This window comes from Gorilla gorilla, chromosome 16, assembly GCF_029281585.2.
Source record: "Gorilla gorilla gorilla isolate KB3781 chromosome 16, NHGRI_mGorGor1-v2.1_pri, whole genome shotgun sequence".
In the NCBI taxonomy this organism is placed as follows: Eukaryota; Metazoa; Chordata; class Mammalia; order Primates; family Hominidae; genus Gorilla; species Gorilla gorilla.
In genome coordinates, this window is record NC_073240.2 from 35107939 (window position 1) to 35123184 (window position 15246).

Genomic DNA, 15246 nt, shown 5'->3' on the forward strand with positions numbered 1-15246 from the left:
GTTGGCCAGGCTGGTCTTGAACTCCTGACCTCAGGTGATCCACCCACCTCAGCCTCCCAAACCGCTGGGATTACAGGTGTGAGCCACCGCGCCCAGACACTATTATGTTTCTTTTTTCTCATTTTACTATCTAAATAATGCTGACATTTTTGGGAAACTTACTGGTGTTTCACTGCATAATTCAAATGAAAACTGATAGGATAATTCTACTTAATATTTCAGATTTCTGTTTTTCATGGCATACTTTTTTTTTTGTAAACAGAAAAAAGGTATACCAAAGGTCTTACTCTTTATATAAACACTTTATTGTTGTGATGTTATTACTTCTATAATGTTGCATTTGTCAATTACCACTTATACTATAATTTGGGCCCTAGATAAATCTCAAGTTACTCCTTTAGCTTCCTGATCCTGTCAAATGGCCTTTGCTAGTCTGAGTTAGGCAAGAGAGCAGTAAGTGTACCTAATTTCCCTTGGCACAGGTTTGGGTTTGTACTATGTGACTATGTGAATCTGAAAGGTTATCCCAAATGCTATATGTTTTTGATTTTATACTTTGTTTTGCCATTGATGTGTTAAGGAAACCATGTCATTTGTCCTGGAGAGTTTCTGATGGTCTGGGTTTTGATGATGGCATCCATGTGATGCTGTTTAACATGTTCTTTTTTTTGTAATTCCTATAAATTGGTAGTTGAATCTAAAAGCTTAATCACATTCAGTACTTCTAGGAGGGTAGGAAAACCACTTCACAGTGGTATTATGAACTTCCAGGAGGTACATGTCATTGTCATCTGGTTGTCTTTCCTTTTGAGATATTAGCAATTGTTGATGAGTAATGCCTAGCTCCATTAATTTATGAGAGGTCGCCAAATGGTAATATTCTCATTCTATTATTGTTCCTTCATTTATTAGCTGGAATACCTCTATAAAAAGAGACATTTCCTTTAATCTACTATTTGATTACCAAGTGGTTCAGTTAAAAACAGGACGAATAATTCTTTCCCTTTACTGACCAGTTCTCAGAATAATTGGTTCACTAAATACTCCAATGGTGACCAGTTAGTTGTGGGTTTTGTTTTGTTTTAGAGACAGGGTATCACTCTGTTGCAGAGTACAGTGGCACCATCACAGCTTACTGTAGCCTCCAGAGTAGCTAGGACTACAGGTGTGTGCCACCATGCCAGGCTAATTATTTTTTGCTTTTTTGTAGAGATGGGTTCTTGCAATGTTGCCCAGTCTGATCTTGAACCCCTGGCCTCAAGTAATCCTCCTACCTCCCTCCTCAGCCTCCTAAAGTGCTGGGACTACAGGCGTGTGCCATTGTGCCTGGCTCGTTTTTTAAATTATCATTATGAACTCATAAACTTAAATATTGGGTTTTTACTGTATTAGCCCTTCCTCATGCTGCTAGGAAGAAATACCCGAGACTGGGTAATTTATAAAGAAAAGAGGTTTGGCTGAGCACAATGGCTCACACTTCTAATCCCAGCACTTTGGGAGGACGAGACAGGTGGATCACTTGAGGCTCGGAGTTTGAGACTAGACTGGCCAACATGGTGAAACCCCGTCTCCACTGAAAATACAAAAATTAGCCAGGTGTGATGGTGGGTGCCTGTAATCCCAGCCACTTGGGAGGCTGAGGAAGGAGAATCACTTGAACCTGGGAGACGGAGGTTGCAGTAAGCCAAGATCATGCCACTGTACTCCAGCCTGGGTGACAGAGCAAGATTCTATCTCAAAAAACAAAACAAAACAAAACAAAAAACAAAAAACAAAAACAAAAACAAAGAGAGAGAGAAAAGAGGTTTAATTGACTCCAAGTTCAGCACGGCTAGGGAAGCCTCAGGAAACTTATAATCATGGTGGAAGGCCCCTCTTCACAGGGCAGCAGGAGAGAGAATGAGTGCAAGGAGGGGAAATGCGGGATGCTTATAAAACCATCAGATCTCATGAGACTCACTCACAATCATAAGAACATAGAGGAAACCGCCCCCATGATTCAGTTACCTCCCACAAAACATGAGGATTATGGGAATTACAAGTCAAGATGAGTGGGGGGAGACACAGCCAAACCATATCAGGTATGTTTCAAATCAAATGCTTTTTCAACCTCTATTAAGATTATTATACAGTATTTTTCTTTTAATTTGTTAACATAGTGAATTATATAAATTAACTTTCAGTATTAAACCAACCATGGATTTCTAGCAGAAACTCAACTTGATGATGGGGATAATTTAAAAAAATATGTTGCCCGATTCAGATTGCAAATATTTCGTTCAGGATTGTAGATATGTTCCTAAGTAAGGTTGGCCTATACTTTTTTTTTTTTTTAATCTCATATTGCCATTCTTAAGTTTTGGTTATCAAGGTTGCAAAAGCCTCAAAACTGAGGTAGTGGTTACTTGGTTTTCTATTCCTTATGAGAGACTGACTGCAGAAGACTCGAATTATTTTTCCTTGGATGCCTGATAAAACTTTTAATAATGCCAGGACCCATGGCTTGTTTGCTTGCTAGCTTTCTAAAAATTTTTTAAGTGGAAAGCTACACACACACACACACACACACACACACACACGGAAAAGTTCATAAATCACAGGTGTACAGCTTGATTATTACAACAGCAGTTTCACCCTCCCGTATATCTCCTCAGCCTGACCCTGAGTTTTGCAAGAGACCTGATGAGTCAGTGGGAACAGTAGATACATTAAAATAACTGTGCCCTGTTGACAGTAAAAACATTTAGAAGGACTCGAAAGGGCTTTTATATATCCAATTCAACAGCAAAGGTCTGAAAGATGTTATTACAAATTCAATTAAGCAGGCAAGGCAATTGAACCAGTTTTTCACCTACCAGGCCAAATTATCCTAAACAAGGTTTTTAGGGAGAGCTGGGAAGATTTTTTTTCTTTCTTTTTCTTTTTTTTTTTTTTGAGACAGAGTCTCACTCTGCTGCCCAGGCTAGAATGCAGTGGTGCGATCTCGGCTCACTGCAACCTCCACCTCCTGGTTCAAGTGATTCTCCTGCCTCAGCCTCCCAAGTAGCTGGGACTACAGGCACCCGCCACCATGCCCAGCCAATTTTTTTTAAGTAGACATGGGGTTTCACCATCTTGGCTAGGCTGGTCTCGAACTCCTGACCTTGCGATCCACTTGCTTTGGCCTCCCAAAGTGCTGGAATTACAGGCGTGGTGAACCACCGCGCCTGGTCGGAAGATTTTCATTCAACCTTATAATGCCTTTTCTGAGTAACTTATCAGATGGTTAGAAAATACAACAAAAAAAATCTTTCAGTCTTTTGCAAACTCATGAATTTCTTTTAATTAAACCAGACTTTTAAAGGTTTTGAGGCTACAGCTAAAACAAAGATACTTAAGACAGAAGACAGAAGAGGATAGTTCTTCAGAGCATGAGAAAAAAGGAAAATATGATCTGACTCCATGAATCTAGGAGAGAGAACTCAGGCTGGCAGGATGGACATACCTGACAATCTGGCCAGAAGACTGGATGAATCCTCAGGTTGGCTAAAAATTGAATGCAACTGTAGGCTGCCAAATGAGATTAATGTTTGAAGCGGTCTCTTTGCAAATACTATTAGAATTTTTTGGCTAATAATGACGAAGATAACTCTTCCTTCATAATCAAAGTTACTTATTTTTGCCTACAGTTCCCCAGGTATCCTTTACTGCAGGTGGTTAGCTGGGAACAAAATCCAGCTTAGTAATACTGGAACTGTATCAACTTTTGACTGTCCATTTCACTAGCTAAGCTGCCTCCATTGTACATGTGTTCCTGATAATGAACTATTCTCAAACATCTCTGCCTGTCATGTATGTATCAGGGACAGAAACACTTTCATAGTTTAGAGGAAAGATGTTCTTTTCACGGTCTGGCAAAATTTTTCAATGAAAGTTTAATCGTTCCTGATCCAAATATAAAATTTTTATATACAGAAGACTAATTTTGAGCAATGTATAGAAACTATCCAATATAAAAGTATAAAAAAGTGGCCGGGAGTGGTGGCTCATGCCTGTAATCCCAGCACTTTGAGAGGCCACAGTGGGTGGATCACCTGAGGTCAGGAGTTCAAGACCAGCCTGACCAATAGGGTGAAACCTTGACTCTACTAAAAATACAAAAATTAGCCAGGCGCTGTGGCGTGCGCCTGTAGTCCCAGCTACTCAGGAGGCTGAGGCCAGAGAACTGCTTGAATCTGAGAGGTGGAGGTTGCAGTGAGCCAAGATCGTGCCACTGCACTCCAGCCTGGGCGACAGATCAAGACTCTGTCTCAAAAAAACCAAAAACCAAAAAAACAAAAAACCTCTAACATCACACGGTCAGGACCTTGGTGATCAGATTTGTATATTTATGTCAAACCATTTACTTAACAAATATATACTGAGTGCCTAGGATGTCAAGTACTGTTTCAGCATATAAACTCACTAAAGAAATGAGGGCTATGGTCTCATAAACTCTTCTCATTAACCCAAGGACTATTCTAAGTCTTTAATATAGAAAGAACGAAAAAGGAGTATCCCAGTTTCTTCAACTAATCCTCTGAAGTTTTTACTTTCCCTACTTTAGACTTTTTGATAAATTATTTTTCCATAGCTGCTTTACACATATTTAAACAGCTAAAAGCTCAGCAGGGATCAAAATAAGCCTCAAATCAAAGCATACATAGACACACAAGTGTTAAATACCAAATAATATACTAAAAGTTACTTAAACTCACTTACACTGAAGGAAGTATAAATAAAAAACTAGAGATGCCATTTTCACCTATTCTGTAAAGAAACTATTTTAAGATTAATAATACCTGTTTTTTTTTTTTATTATAGAGAGTCAAGCATTACTCCATACTGGTGAGAGTTTAAGCTGATGTATCTTTTTAAACATGTACATATCTTTTGAGTAAGGAATTCCACTGTTAGGAATTTACCCTACAAATATACTGGCATTAAGACTGATATATCTATCTTATATACTGGATATAAGTATAAGATATTCATTGCAACACAACTTACAACAGTAACACACTTGGAAATAAATGCTCATGAGTAGGAAACTGGCTGAATAAAATTATAGTGCAGGAGCACAGTGAAATACTCTTCCTTCACAAACAAAGGAATGAAGCAGAACTTTACGTACTAAGATGTCCAAGGTAAAATGTTAAGTAAAAAGAAGCAGTCTGTATAATAGAACAGTCCATTTACTATAACACCATTGATATAAAAAGGAAAAGATAGTCATATATAATACAAAAATTTATAATTAAAAATTTCTAGAAGAATTCCCAAGAAACTGTCAACAGCAAGTACTTTTAAGAGGTGGAAGTGAGGTGGTAAGAAGAAGAGATACTTTTACTTTCTTTATATATGCCTTTTGTTTGAGCTGAATGCCTCATCAGAGTATGTTTCTTTTTACACTTTGAAAATTTATCAGTCCTGAGGTCTTGTGAAATTCCTGTCAAGGCTGGGCGCAGTGGCTCACACCTGTAATCCCAGCATTTTGGGAGGCCAAGGTGGGCAGATCACGAGGTCAGGAGATGGAGACCATCCTGGCCAACATGGTGAAACCCTGTCTGTACTAAAAATACAAAAATTAGCCGGGTGTGGTGGTGGGCGCCTGTAGTCCCAGCTACTTGGGAGGCTGAGGCAGGAGAATGGCGTGAACCTGGGAGGCGGAGCTTGCAGTGAGTGGAGATCGCACCACTGCACTCCAGCCTGGTGACAGAGCGAGACACTGTCTCAAAAAAAAAAAAAAAGAGAAATTCTTGTCAAATTATGCACTTACTTTAAAGAAGTGGTACCCAGAGGAAGTGAATTCATTTCCATAATTTGTTTCATAGATAAGGAACTGGAACACCAAATTCTAGGGACTGCTTAAGGACATACTGTTTATGAAGTACTTTCAATAATTAAAAAGGTGATCAAAAGGCCAAGAAAAGTAATAAAAAGGGAAAATTACCTGCAAAGTCAGATATTATAAAGCTATCATAATATCTTCTTTTCCAAATTATCTTTAAAAAATTATAGTTCTTAGATTTTTTTTTAACTATAGACCATGCAAAATTACTTTTTAATTTAACTGAGTCTTAGTAATCAATTATAAAAGTAGTTTCCTAAAACTTGGCAAGTTGGGAATAGAAACAGCAGGAAAAAAGTTGTTGGGTGGGAAGTAGAAAAGGAGGGGATAGAAAATAGAATCAGAGAAGGGAGTAATGTCTGTTAGGATAAATGAGTTAAGGGTGACTTTGGATAAAGTCAATCCCCACAGTAATACTATACCTAACAGTTGGCTGTGTTCCCCTGTGATGGAGTTCTGACTCAGGTCTGAAAAACAAACAATTGAAAAGAAAAGAAAAAAATGAATGATCAAAACAAATAATTTCTTTAAAATCAGCAACAAAAGTCAACCAAGGAAATAAGCAAAAAAATTTAAAAACTTATGAAATATTAATGTGAAGATAATAAAAAATAGAATGAACTAGTGTAAAGAATGATCACATTGCTCAAAAAGTTAAACATAATCACCATCAGCAATTCTACTCCTAATTATACTTCCAAAATAATTGAAAACAGGGACTCAAACAGATACTTTACCACAAAGTTTATGGCAAAATAATTCACAATAGCCAAAAGGTTACCAGGTATACTTCTACAGATGAATGAATCAACAAAATGTAATGTATACATACAATGGAAAATTATTCAGCTATAAAAATCAATGGAATTCTGATACACGTGACAACATGGATGAACCTTGAAAACATTATGCTAAGGAAAACAAACCAGACACAAAAAGATAAATATTATATGACTCAATTTATATAAAATGTTGAGAAAGGGCAAATTTATGGAGATGGAAAGTAGATTAGAGGTTACCAGGGGCTGGGTGGAGTAGGGTATGGAATGTTATTGCTTAAAGAGTACAGCGTTTCTGTTTGGGGTGATGAGAAATTCTGGAAACAGACAGTGGTAATGGGTGTACAACACTGTAAATGTAATTAATGCCACTGAGTTGTACACTTAAACATGGTTAAAATGGTAACTTCTGTATTGTATATATTTTGCCACAATAAAAAGTAAATTAAAAAAATAATAATCACACAAATCTGACCAAGCAGTAGTTTCATAAAGTAGAAGGATGATTCAGGATTGTGATATGAATTATATTTTTAATGACGAAGGAACATTTTAATGACAAAAAATACTTATGGCTATAGCAGCTCAAAGTCAAGACATAAATAAAGCACTTATTACTATTAGCAGATATATTCTAGTAGTTTGACTTTAAGATACACTGACTAAATTGGCTTTCATAAATATCAATTTCTTTAGTAATCTGAAATAAAATTCGTGGCAATAAGCCAAGTTCCTAATGCAAGAGATATTGACAATCATCATTTAACAGTCAACCACTTGCTTATTTTAAAGGTTTGAAAAGCACTAAGAGCTAAAAACAGAAAAGACTAAGCTCCACTTTCCTCAAAGACTAAATCTCTTGAGACGCTGATGATTCTGGCTTCCTTGAATGTGCCTGGGGTAATAAAAATAATTTTAGACCAGGGTTTATGTGAACAATGGGAAAAAAAGTCACATCTTTATTTTCACTAACCTCTAACTGAAGTTAAGGATTTTCTACAGCTATGATGTATGCAACAGATTACATAAAAGTACCTGTGATTTTGTCTAACAATAAATCTCAGATATTTTTATATCACATTATTGTTTTAGACAAAATCCAAATGTCTTCCATAGTCCACGTTTTACATATCATTTAATTAACACTTTAAGCATCCCAGACAGAAAGAAACAATCAGAATACTTAACAAATTCCAGTTTCTGATGTATATTGGAGTATACACTATATATTTTAATTAAGGAAGTAAGGTAGAAATCTGATTTCTACCACAGAAGTTTTAAATGCTATTTGAACATTTAACAATTTATTTTCAGGGGATTTTTTTCCTTAATTTGCTTTGAAAAAGGGAAATTTGAAATGTTCCTATTCTAGAATATTTTCCCCAAACATACCAGCAAGTGAATTCCCAGTTTTTACTTTAAACTTATCTTACTTCCCATCTAAATAAAGGATACTGGGCTGGGTGCAGTGGCTCCTGCCTGTTATCTCAGTATTTTGGGGAGCTGAGGCGGGAGGATCACAAGGCCAGGAGTTTGAAACCAGCCTGAGCAACATAGTGAGACCGCATCTCTACGAAACATTTAAAAAATCAGGTAGGCATAGTGGCGTGTGCACCTGTAGTCCCAGCTACTCAGGAGGCTTAGGCAAGAGGTTCCCTTGAACCCAAGAGTTAGAGGCCCCAGTGAGCTATGATGATGCCACTGCACTCCAGCCGGGGTGACAGTGAGACCTTATCTCTCCCCCAACCCCCCACTATATATATATATTCTTGCACATAAGACAAAGTAGGAATAACAGTTCTGTAGTCACTCTCTCTCTTAGGGAAAATTGGGCCCTATCATTATGGAGAAACAAGCATGTAGGTGGCATGAAAAGAAGAGTAGAGAAAGCGTAACAGAATTTTAGAACTAGAAGAACCTTGGTCATCATCTAAACCTACTCCAGTGACTCTAGAGGAAAAGCTGAGGAAGGGTTATCACATCATTTATTTTTCTCTTTAAATCATACCAACACCTCTCCTTCGAGATTCTGATTCCCAGCCATAGTCACTAATACGAATACCTTGTATCTCTCAGGTGTGCAGGAACAGAAAAGTTGAGAACCTCATATTTTAATGTTTATAGTTCTAAAAAACTAATGCCTGGGTTAATCAGTGGCTAAAGACACATCATACTACTGCCCAAAGAAAAAGGTTATAGTCTTGATGCTTTGAGAACTTATGTTCTTGCTTCTCAATATTCTGTAATTCTAACTTTCTTGTTCTAAAACAAGGTATGATAGGCTAAAACAAGTTATTTGAAATTGCCAGGAAATACAACCTATGAAGAGAAATAGGAAAACATCTCAGATAACTCTGACAGACTAGGTATGGTTTTAGAGAGGAAAATATAAATGACTTTTCCTTTAAAAAGAATTAGCTCAGCTGGGCGCAGCGGCTCACGCCTGTAATTGCAGCACTTTGGGAGGCCGAGGCGGGTGGATCACCTGAGGTCAGGAGTTCGGGACCAGCCTGACCAACATAGTGAAATGCCATCTCCACTAAAAATAAAAAAATCAGCTGGGCGTGGTGGCGTGCACCTGTAATCTCAGCTACTCTGGAGGCTGAGACAGGAAGATGGCTTGAACCCAGGAGGTGGAGGTTGCAGTGAGCCAAGACCACACCACTGCACTCCAGCCTGGGCAACAAGAGTGAAACTCCATCTCAAAAAAAAAAGAAAAAAATTAACTCCTCTATTGTGTAATATACTTTCTTGCCTTCTAAGCTGTGCATACATGACGTATGTATACTCTCTAGACAAGCCAGGAGTCTTCCTTTGAACACCCTCCTATACTTCAGATGAGTAGAAACAAGTCTTTTTATTTTTTTTTTGAGATGGAGTCTTCTCTGTTGCCCAGGCTGGAGTGCAGTGGCGCGATCTTGGCTCACTGCAACCTCCACCTTCCAGGTTCAAGCAATTTTCTGCCTCATCCTCCAGAGCAGCTGGGATTATAGGTGCCCACCACCACGCCCGGCTAATTTTTGTATTTTTAGTACAGTTGGGGTTTCACCATGTTGGCCAGACTGGTCTTGAACTCCTGACCTCGTGATCCACCTGCCTCAGCCTCCCAAAGTGCTGGGATTACAGGCATGGGCCACTGAGTCCAGCCAGAAACAAGTCTTTTGTGTAGTTCCCTACAAGTTCAACTTAGATTTTTATTTTTCATTTATTATAATTGAAAAATTATGGGCAATCCTTGATACTTATTTAGTAATCTGAAGACTAACCTCCAAGAACCTGAAAATCTTTTATTAATATATATAAAAGCTAAAGCAAGGCTAGGAGCGGTGGCTCACACCTGTAATCCCAGCACTTTGGGAAGCTGAGGCGGGTGGATCATGAGGTCAGGCGTTCAGGACCAGCCTGGCTAACGTGGTGAAACCCCATCTCTATTAAAAATACAAAAATTAGCTGGGCGTGGTGATGCGCCCCTGTAATCCCAGATACTCAGGAGGCTGAGGCAGAGAATTGCTTGAACCTGGGAGGCGGAGGTTGCAGTGAGTGGATATCAGGCCACTGCACTCCAGCCTGGGCGACAGAGCAAGACTCCGTCTCAAAAAAAAAACAAACAAAAAACAAAACAAAACAAAACAAAAAAAACAAAGAACTAAAACAAAGGTCAATCTGGGAGTATATAGGCCCATGAACCCACTAGAATGAAACTAGTTTTGCCTGTAAAAATTACAATTGTTCAGTGGATTTAACTTGAAGGGCGTTTCTGGGTTTGCAATCCAAATTGTGCAGTCATCATGCTAACACTGCTGAGATATGTCTGAGCACCCTTCAATTGTTCTGTGTCTAAACTCCCCCATTTACCACTTTTCCTGACTATGTCATTGGTGAGGGCACACCCAAGTTTGCCTAAGACTGGGAGTTGTCCTAAAGATTACTCAAAATGACATTTATTTTAAACCAGATTATTTTCTCTAATAGGAAATATGTGCCAATAATGTCACTAGTTTTACCCTATGATGGTCTTCATAAATAAAGCTACTCTTAGGACAAAATCCAATCAGGTTATAATCAAAAGCCAGAGACACTCTATAAGTCAAAATGATAGATCAAATAAAAAATAGAAACAAACTATATACCTATTAAAAACAGATAGATGTAATCAGAAAAATGAACTGAAAATATTTCCTTGTAACAGTAATGATATGGTAGTTTTACAAATAAGCACTTGCTCAATATATTTAACTTATCTTGGGTAAATAGTAAGAATGAAGATTTTAGTTTCCTGCCATGCACCTGGGAGAATGGAGACAGAGTGAAATGATTGTGGGTGGTACTCACTTGCAAAACTGCCTCTGTCAAGTTTTTCTGAAGAGCTTTATTACTTTCCTTAGTTTGCCAATAGCAATAGTCTTTGAGACTATTTTGAACAAAATTTCCTTTGAGAATCACTTTGTTTACCATCATTGGTAGACAATTTGAAGCAAATAAAGGCTAGCTGGTATCTTGTAGCTAAAACACAGGGTTAGAAGGTTTTAGTCTTTATTAAATCTAGAATTAGTAATATAATTAAATAACACACCAACAGCAGAAATTGTTGCCCAATTCTTTAGATAAAGAAGTAGGCATGACCAAGTGCATATACATCAGAATTAAGACTATTATGCTACTGGCTGTATTATCTAGACATATCACAAAAGTTGTTTCAGGAAAACAACTGAAATGACTAGTCTTAACACGTAAGGCATTTCTAACCTTCTTAACTCCCAGTTTTTAAAAAAACCAAAGCGTCATCATCATCAAAAGAAACGATTCCAACTCAGAATTAAACTAAGATAGTTAAAGATGGAACCGAATTTGGGGATGTAAACTAGTATAGCCACTAAGGAGAAGAATATGGAGAGTACTCAAGAAAAGTACAACTAGAACTACCATATGATCCAGCAATCCCACCACTGAGCATTTATACAAAGCAAAGGAAATTAGTAAAATTAGTATATCAAAGAGACACCTGCACTGCATGTTTATTGCAGCACTATTCACAGTAGCCAAGATATGGACTCAACCTGGGTGTCCAAAAACAGATGAATGGATAAAGAAAATGTGGTATGTATATACAATGGAATACTATTCAGCTCTTAAAAAGAATAAAATCCTATCATTCATAGCAACGTAGATGGAACTGAAGGACATTATGTTAAGTGAAATAAGCCAGGAACAGAAAGCTAAACACCACATGTTCTCATTCATATGTGAGAGAAAAAAAAAGTTGATCTCATAGATGTAAAAATTAGAACAGACGATACTTGAGGGTGACAAGGGCATGGGTATGGGCGGAGGGCAGGGGGATAGGAAGAGATTTGTTAAAGGATACAAAAGTATAGCTAGATAAAAAAAGAGTAAGTCTAGTATTCTACACTATTGAAGGTTGACTATGGTTAACAATAATATATTAGCCTCAAATAGCTAGGAGGAGGATATTGAATGTTTCTAATACAAAGTAATGATAAATGATTGAGACAATGGATATACTAATTACACTGATCTGATCACTATACTTTAATAGGTATTGAAAAAAAGATGGAACCAAAGACAATTACTCTAACATTCACATTTATTAGATTCTGCCTCTCTATATGGGTAGGATCTCATCTTGGTGGGAAAACAAGTTGAACTAAGTCAAAATCTGAAAAGCCCATCCTCTTTACATAATATATTCTAAATTTATAGCAATGAACTAGATAGACCTAGAAAAACTAACATGAGATTAATGAGGTTTAAATAAATGAGTAAGCCGGGTGCAGTGGCTCACGCCTGTAATCCTGGCGCTTTGGAAGGCCGAGGCGAGTGGATCACGAGGTCAGGAGATTGAGACCATCCTGGCCAACATGGTGAAACCCCATCTCTACTAAAATACAAAAAATTAGCTGGGCATGATGGCGCATGCCTGTAGTCCCAGCTACTTGGGAGGATGAGGCAGGAGAATAGCTTGAATTCAGGAGGCGGAGGTTGCAGTGAGCCAAGATCGCGCCACTGCACTCCAGCCTGGTGACAGAGCAAGATTCTGTCTCAAAAATAAATAAATAAATAAGTAAAAAATAGTAGGCAATTTTAGGCAAAGTAATTAAGCAATAAGATGGCAATGTAAACCAGTGCATACAAAAAGTTAATTATGTTTCTACACTACCTCATAAAGGACAAAAATCCTTATTTTAATTTTTAATGTAATAAAAATATAGTTTAAAAAAGATATATAGAGCCTAAATATGCCAAAAAAAAAAATAGCTAAAGATCATTAAGCTAAAATGTGTACTTTAGTCCACACCATCTGCTACATAGTGGCTTGTGTAGACAGTTAACCATGAACAGAATAAGCTGCGATAGTAGCAAGGAACTACATACTCTACTTCATGTACAGTGTATAGTCCTTAGTGCATAAGTACACATTCCTTAGTATATTAATAGGGATTTGGTAAGAAATGGTTTGGGGCAGGGATTGTAAGTAGACTTGTCAAATCTATTTAATAGATAAGTAGACTGCTCTAAAGTGTAATTTCTCATACCCTTCAAAATGCTAATGACTGCTTAGCTAATCTCCAAAAGAAGAATATAATATTCAGCATTCCTAAACACATAGGAAAAGATCATTCATTTTGTATCAAATACCTTGTATAATTAGTGTCCTATGATATACACTTTGGGAAACGTTGAACTAATTCCTATCAATATACTAAGGTTAAAAGATAACTCCCTGGCTGGGCACAGTGCTTCATGTCTGTAATTCTAGCTACTCAGGAGGCTGAAGCTGGAGGACTACCTGAGGCCAGCCTGGGCAACATAGCAAGACCCCATCTCTTAAAAAAGAAATAAAATTAGCTGGGTGTGGTGGTGTGTGCCTGTCATCTCAGCTACTCAGGAGGCTGAAGTGAGAGGATACTAGAGCCCAGAAGTTCAAGGTTGCAATGAGCTATGATCACTCACTCACTCATTCATTCACTCAGCACTATTTCCATTAAGTCAGTATTTTCAAAATTTGCCTGGTTACAACAGTCATGGGGTATTTGTTAAACTACAAATTTCTGGGTCACATAACTAACCCTAATGACTCAATTTTATGGGAGGAGGCTGAGATTCTGTAGTTTTACCAAGTGCCTCAGATGGGTACTATAAAACTTCATTTGTTCCACCATTCTTGTGTTTAAATATCTGAGCGACTAATAGGTCCCAGTCATTTTTCCATGTGCTAGGGATAGAAGGTAAATAAGAAAAAGTTCCTTTTGTCATGCAGATATGGGAACATCAGTAAGAAAAGAAAATTAATAGCCGGGCACTGTGGCTCACGCCTGTAATCCCAGCACTTTGGGAGGCCAAGGAAGGTGGATCACCTGAGGTCAGGAGTTCAAGACCAGCCTGGCCAACATGGTGAAACCCCATCTCAACTAAAAATACAAAAATCAGCCAGGCATGGTGGCAGGCACCTGTAATCCCAGCTGCTTGGGAGGCTGAGGCTAGAGAATCACTTGAACCTAGGAGGCAGAGGTTGCAGTGACCGGAGATTGCACCATTGCACTCCAACCTGGGTGACAAGAGCGAAACTCTGTCTCAAAAAAAATAAAAATAGAAAAGATAATTAATAATCAAGATAATTTCAGCTTATGGTGTTATAAAGAAAATAAAGAAGGGTGATTAGAGAGACTATTTTTTATTGGGTGGACTGTCAGGACCTTTCTGAGGAGGTAACCCTTAAGGTGAGACTTGCATGAAAAGGAGCCAGACATATGAGGATCCTGAAAAGACTGATTAGGGCAGAGGAACAGCTGTGAAAAGACCCTAAGATGGGAATCAGCTTGGTATATTTAGGAAATATTAATGTAGCTAAAGCATAGTGAGTAACAAAGTGTTTTTTTTTTAAAAGAGGGTAAATTAGGTAGGCACTACATCTTGTAGTGTAGCACACTATAATAAGGAGTGTGAATTTTACTCTGAAAATGACGTAAAACGACTGAAAGGTTAGCATTTTTTTTTGAAACAGGGTCTTGCGCTGACATCAAGCTGGAGTGCAGTGGTGCAATCATGGCTCACTACAGCCTCAACCTCCCAGGCTCAAGTGATCTTCCCGCCTCAGCCTCCTAGTAGCTGGGATCACAGTCATGTGCCACTACACCCAGCCAGTTTTTTGATTTTTTTATGGAGACAGGATGTTGCTTATGCTCGTCTTGGTCTCAAACTCCGGGGCTCAGGTGATTCTCCTGCCTCAGCCTCCGAGGATTACAGGTGTGAGCCACCACACCTGGCCAGCATAATTTTTTAAAAATGCAGGCTGCTAGTTTGAGAATGGATTGTAGGGTAGACCAAGAACAGAAATGGGGAAACCAGTTAGAAGTTTACTGAAGAAACCACAGAAAGAAATGATAATGGCTGTAGTGAAGCTGATGGAGGGAGGCAGGTTGATGATATCTTACGGAAAGAGAGCTTACGGGCTAGTCTTCAAAGGTAATGTCCATATTACTTTCTTTGTTTTTTTTCTTTTTTTTTTTTTTTTTTGAGACGGAGTCCTGCTCTGTTGCCTAGGCGGGTGCCATCTCGGCTCACTGCAACCTCTGCCTC

General features: G+C 38.2%; 1 protein-coding gene across 4 annotated transcripts in view; it reads right to left on the reverse strand.

Annotated features, from left to right (window-relative positions):
* The window catches only part of SLC12A6 (solute carrier family 12 member 6), a 107468-nt gene that overhangs the window by 39041 nt on the left and 53181 nt on the right, over nt 1-15246 (reverse strand). For 3 of the 4 annotated variants that reach the window (XM_019010914.4, XM_055363243.2, XM_004055919.5), the window contains exon 2: nt 6292-6336. The exons of the other annotated variant lie outside the window; for it this stretch is intronic. In XM_019010914.4, coding sequence (XP_018866459.1) covers nt 6292-6336 — 45 coding nt within the window. The remainder of the gene's footprint in view (nt 1-6291; nt 6337-15246) is intronic. 4 annotated transcript variants of the gene reach the window in all.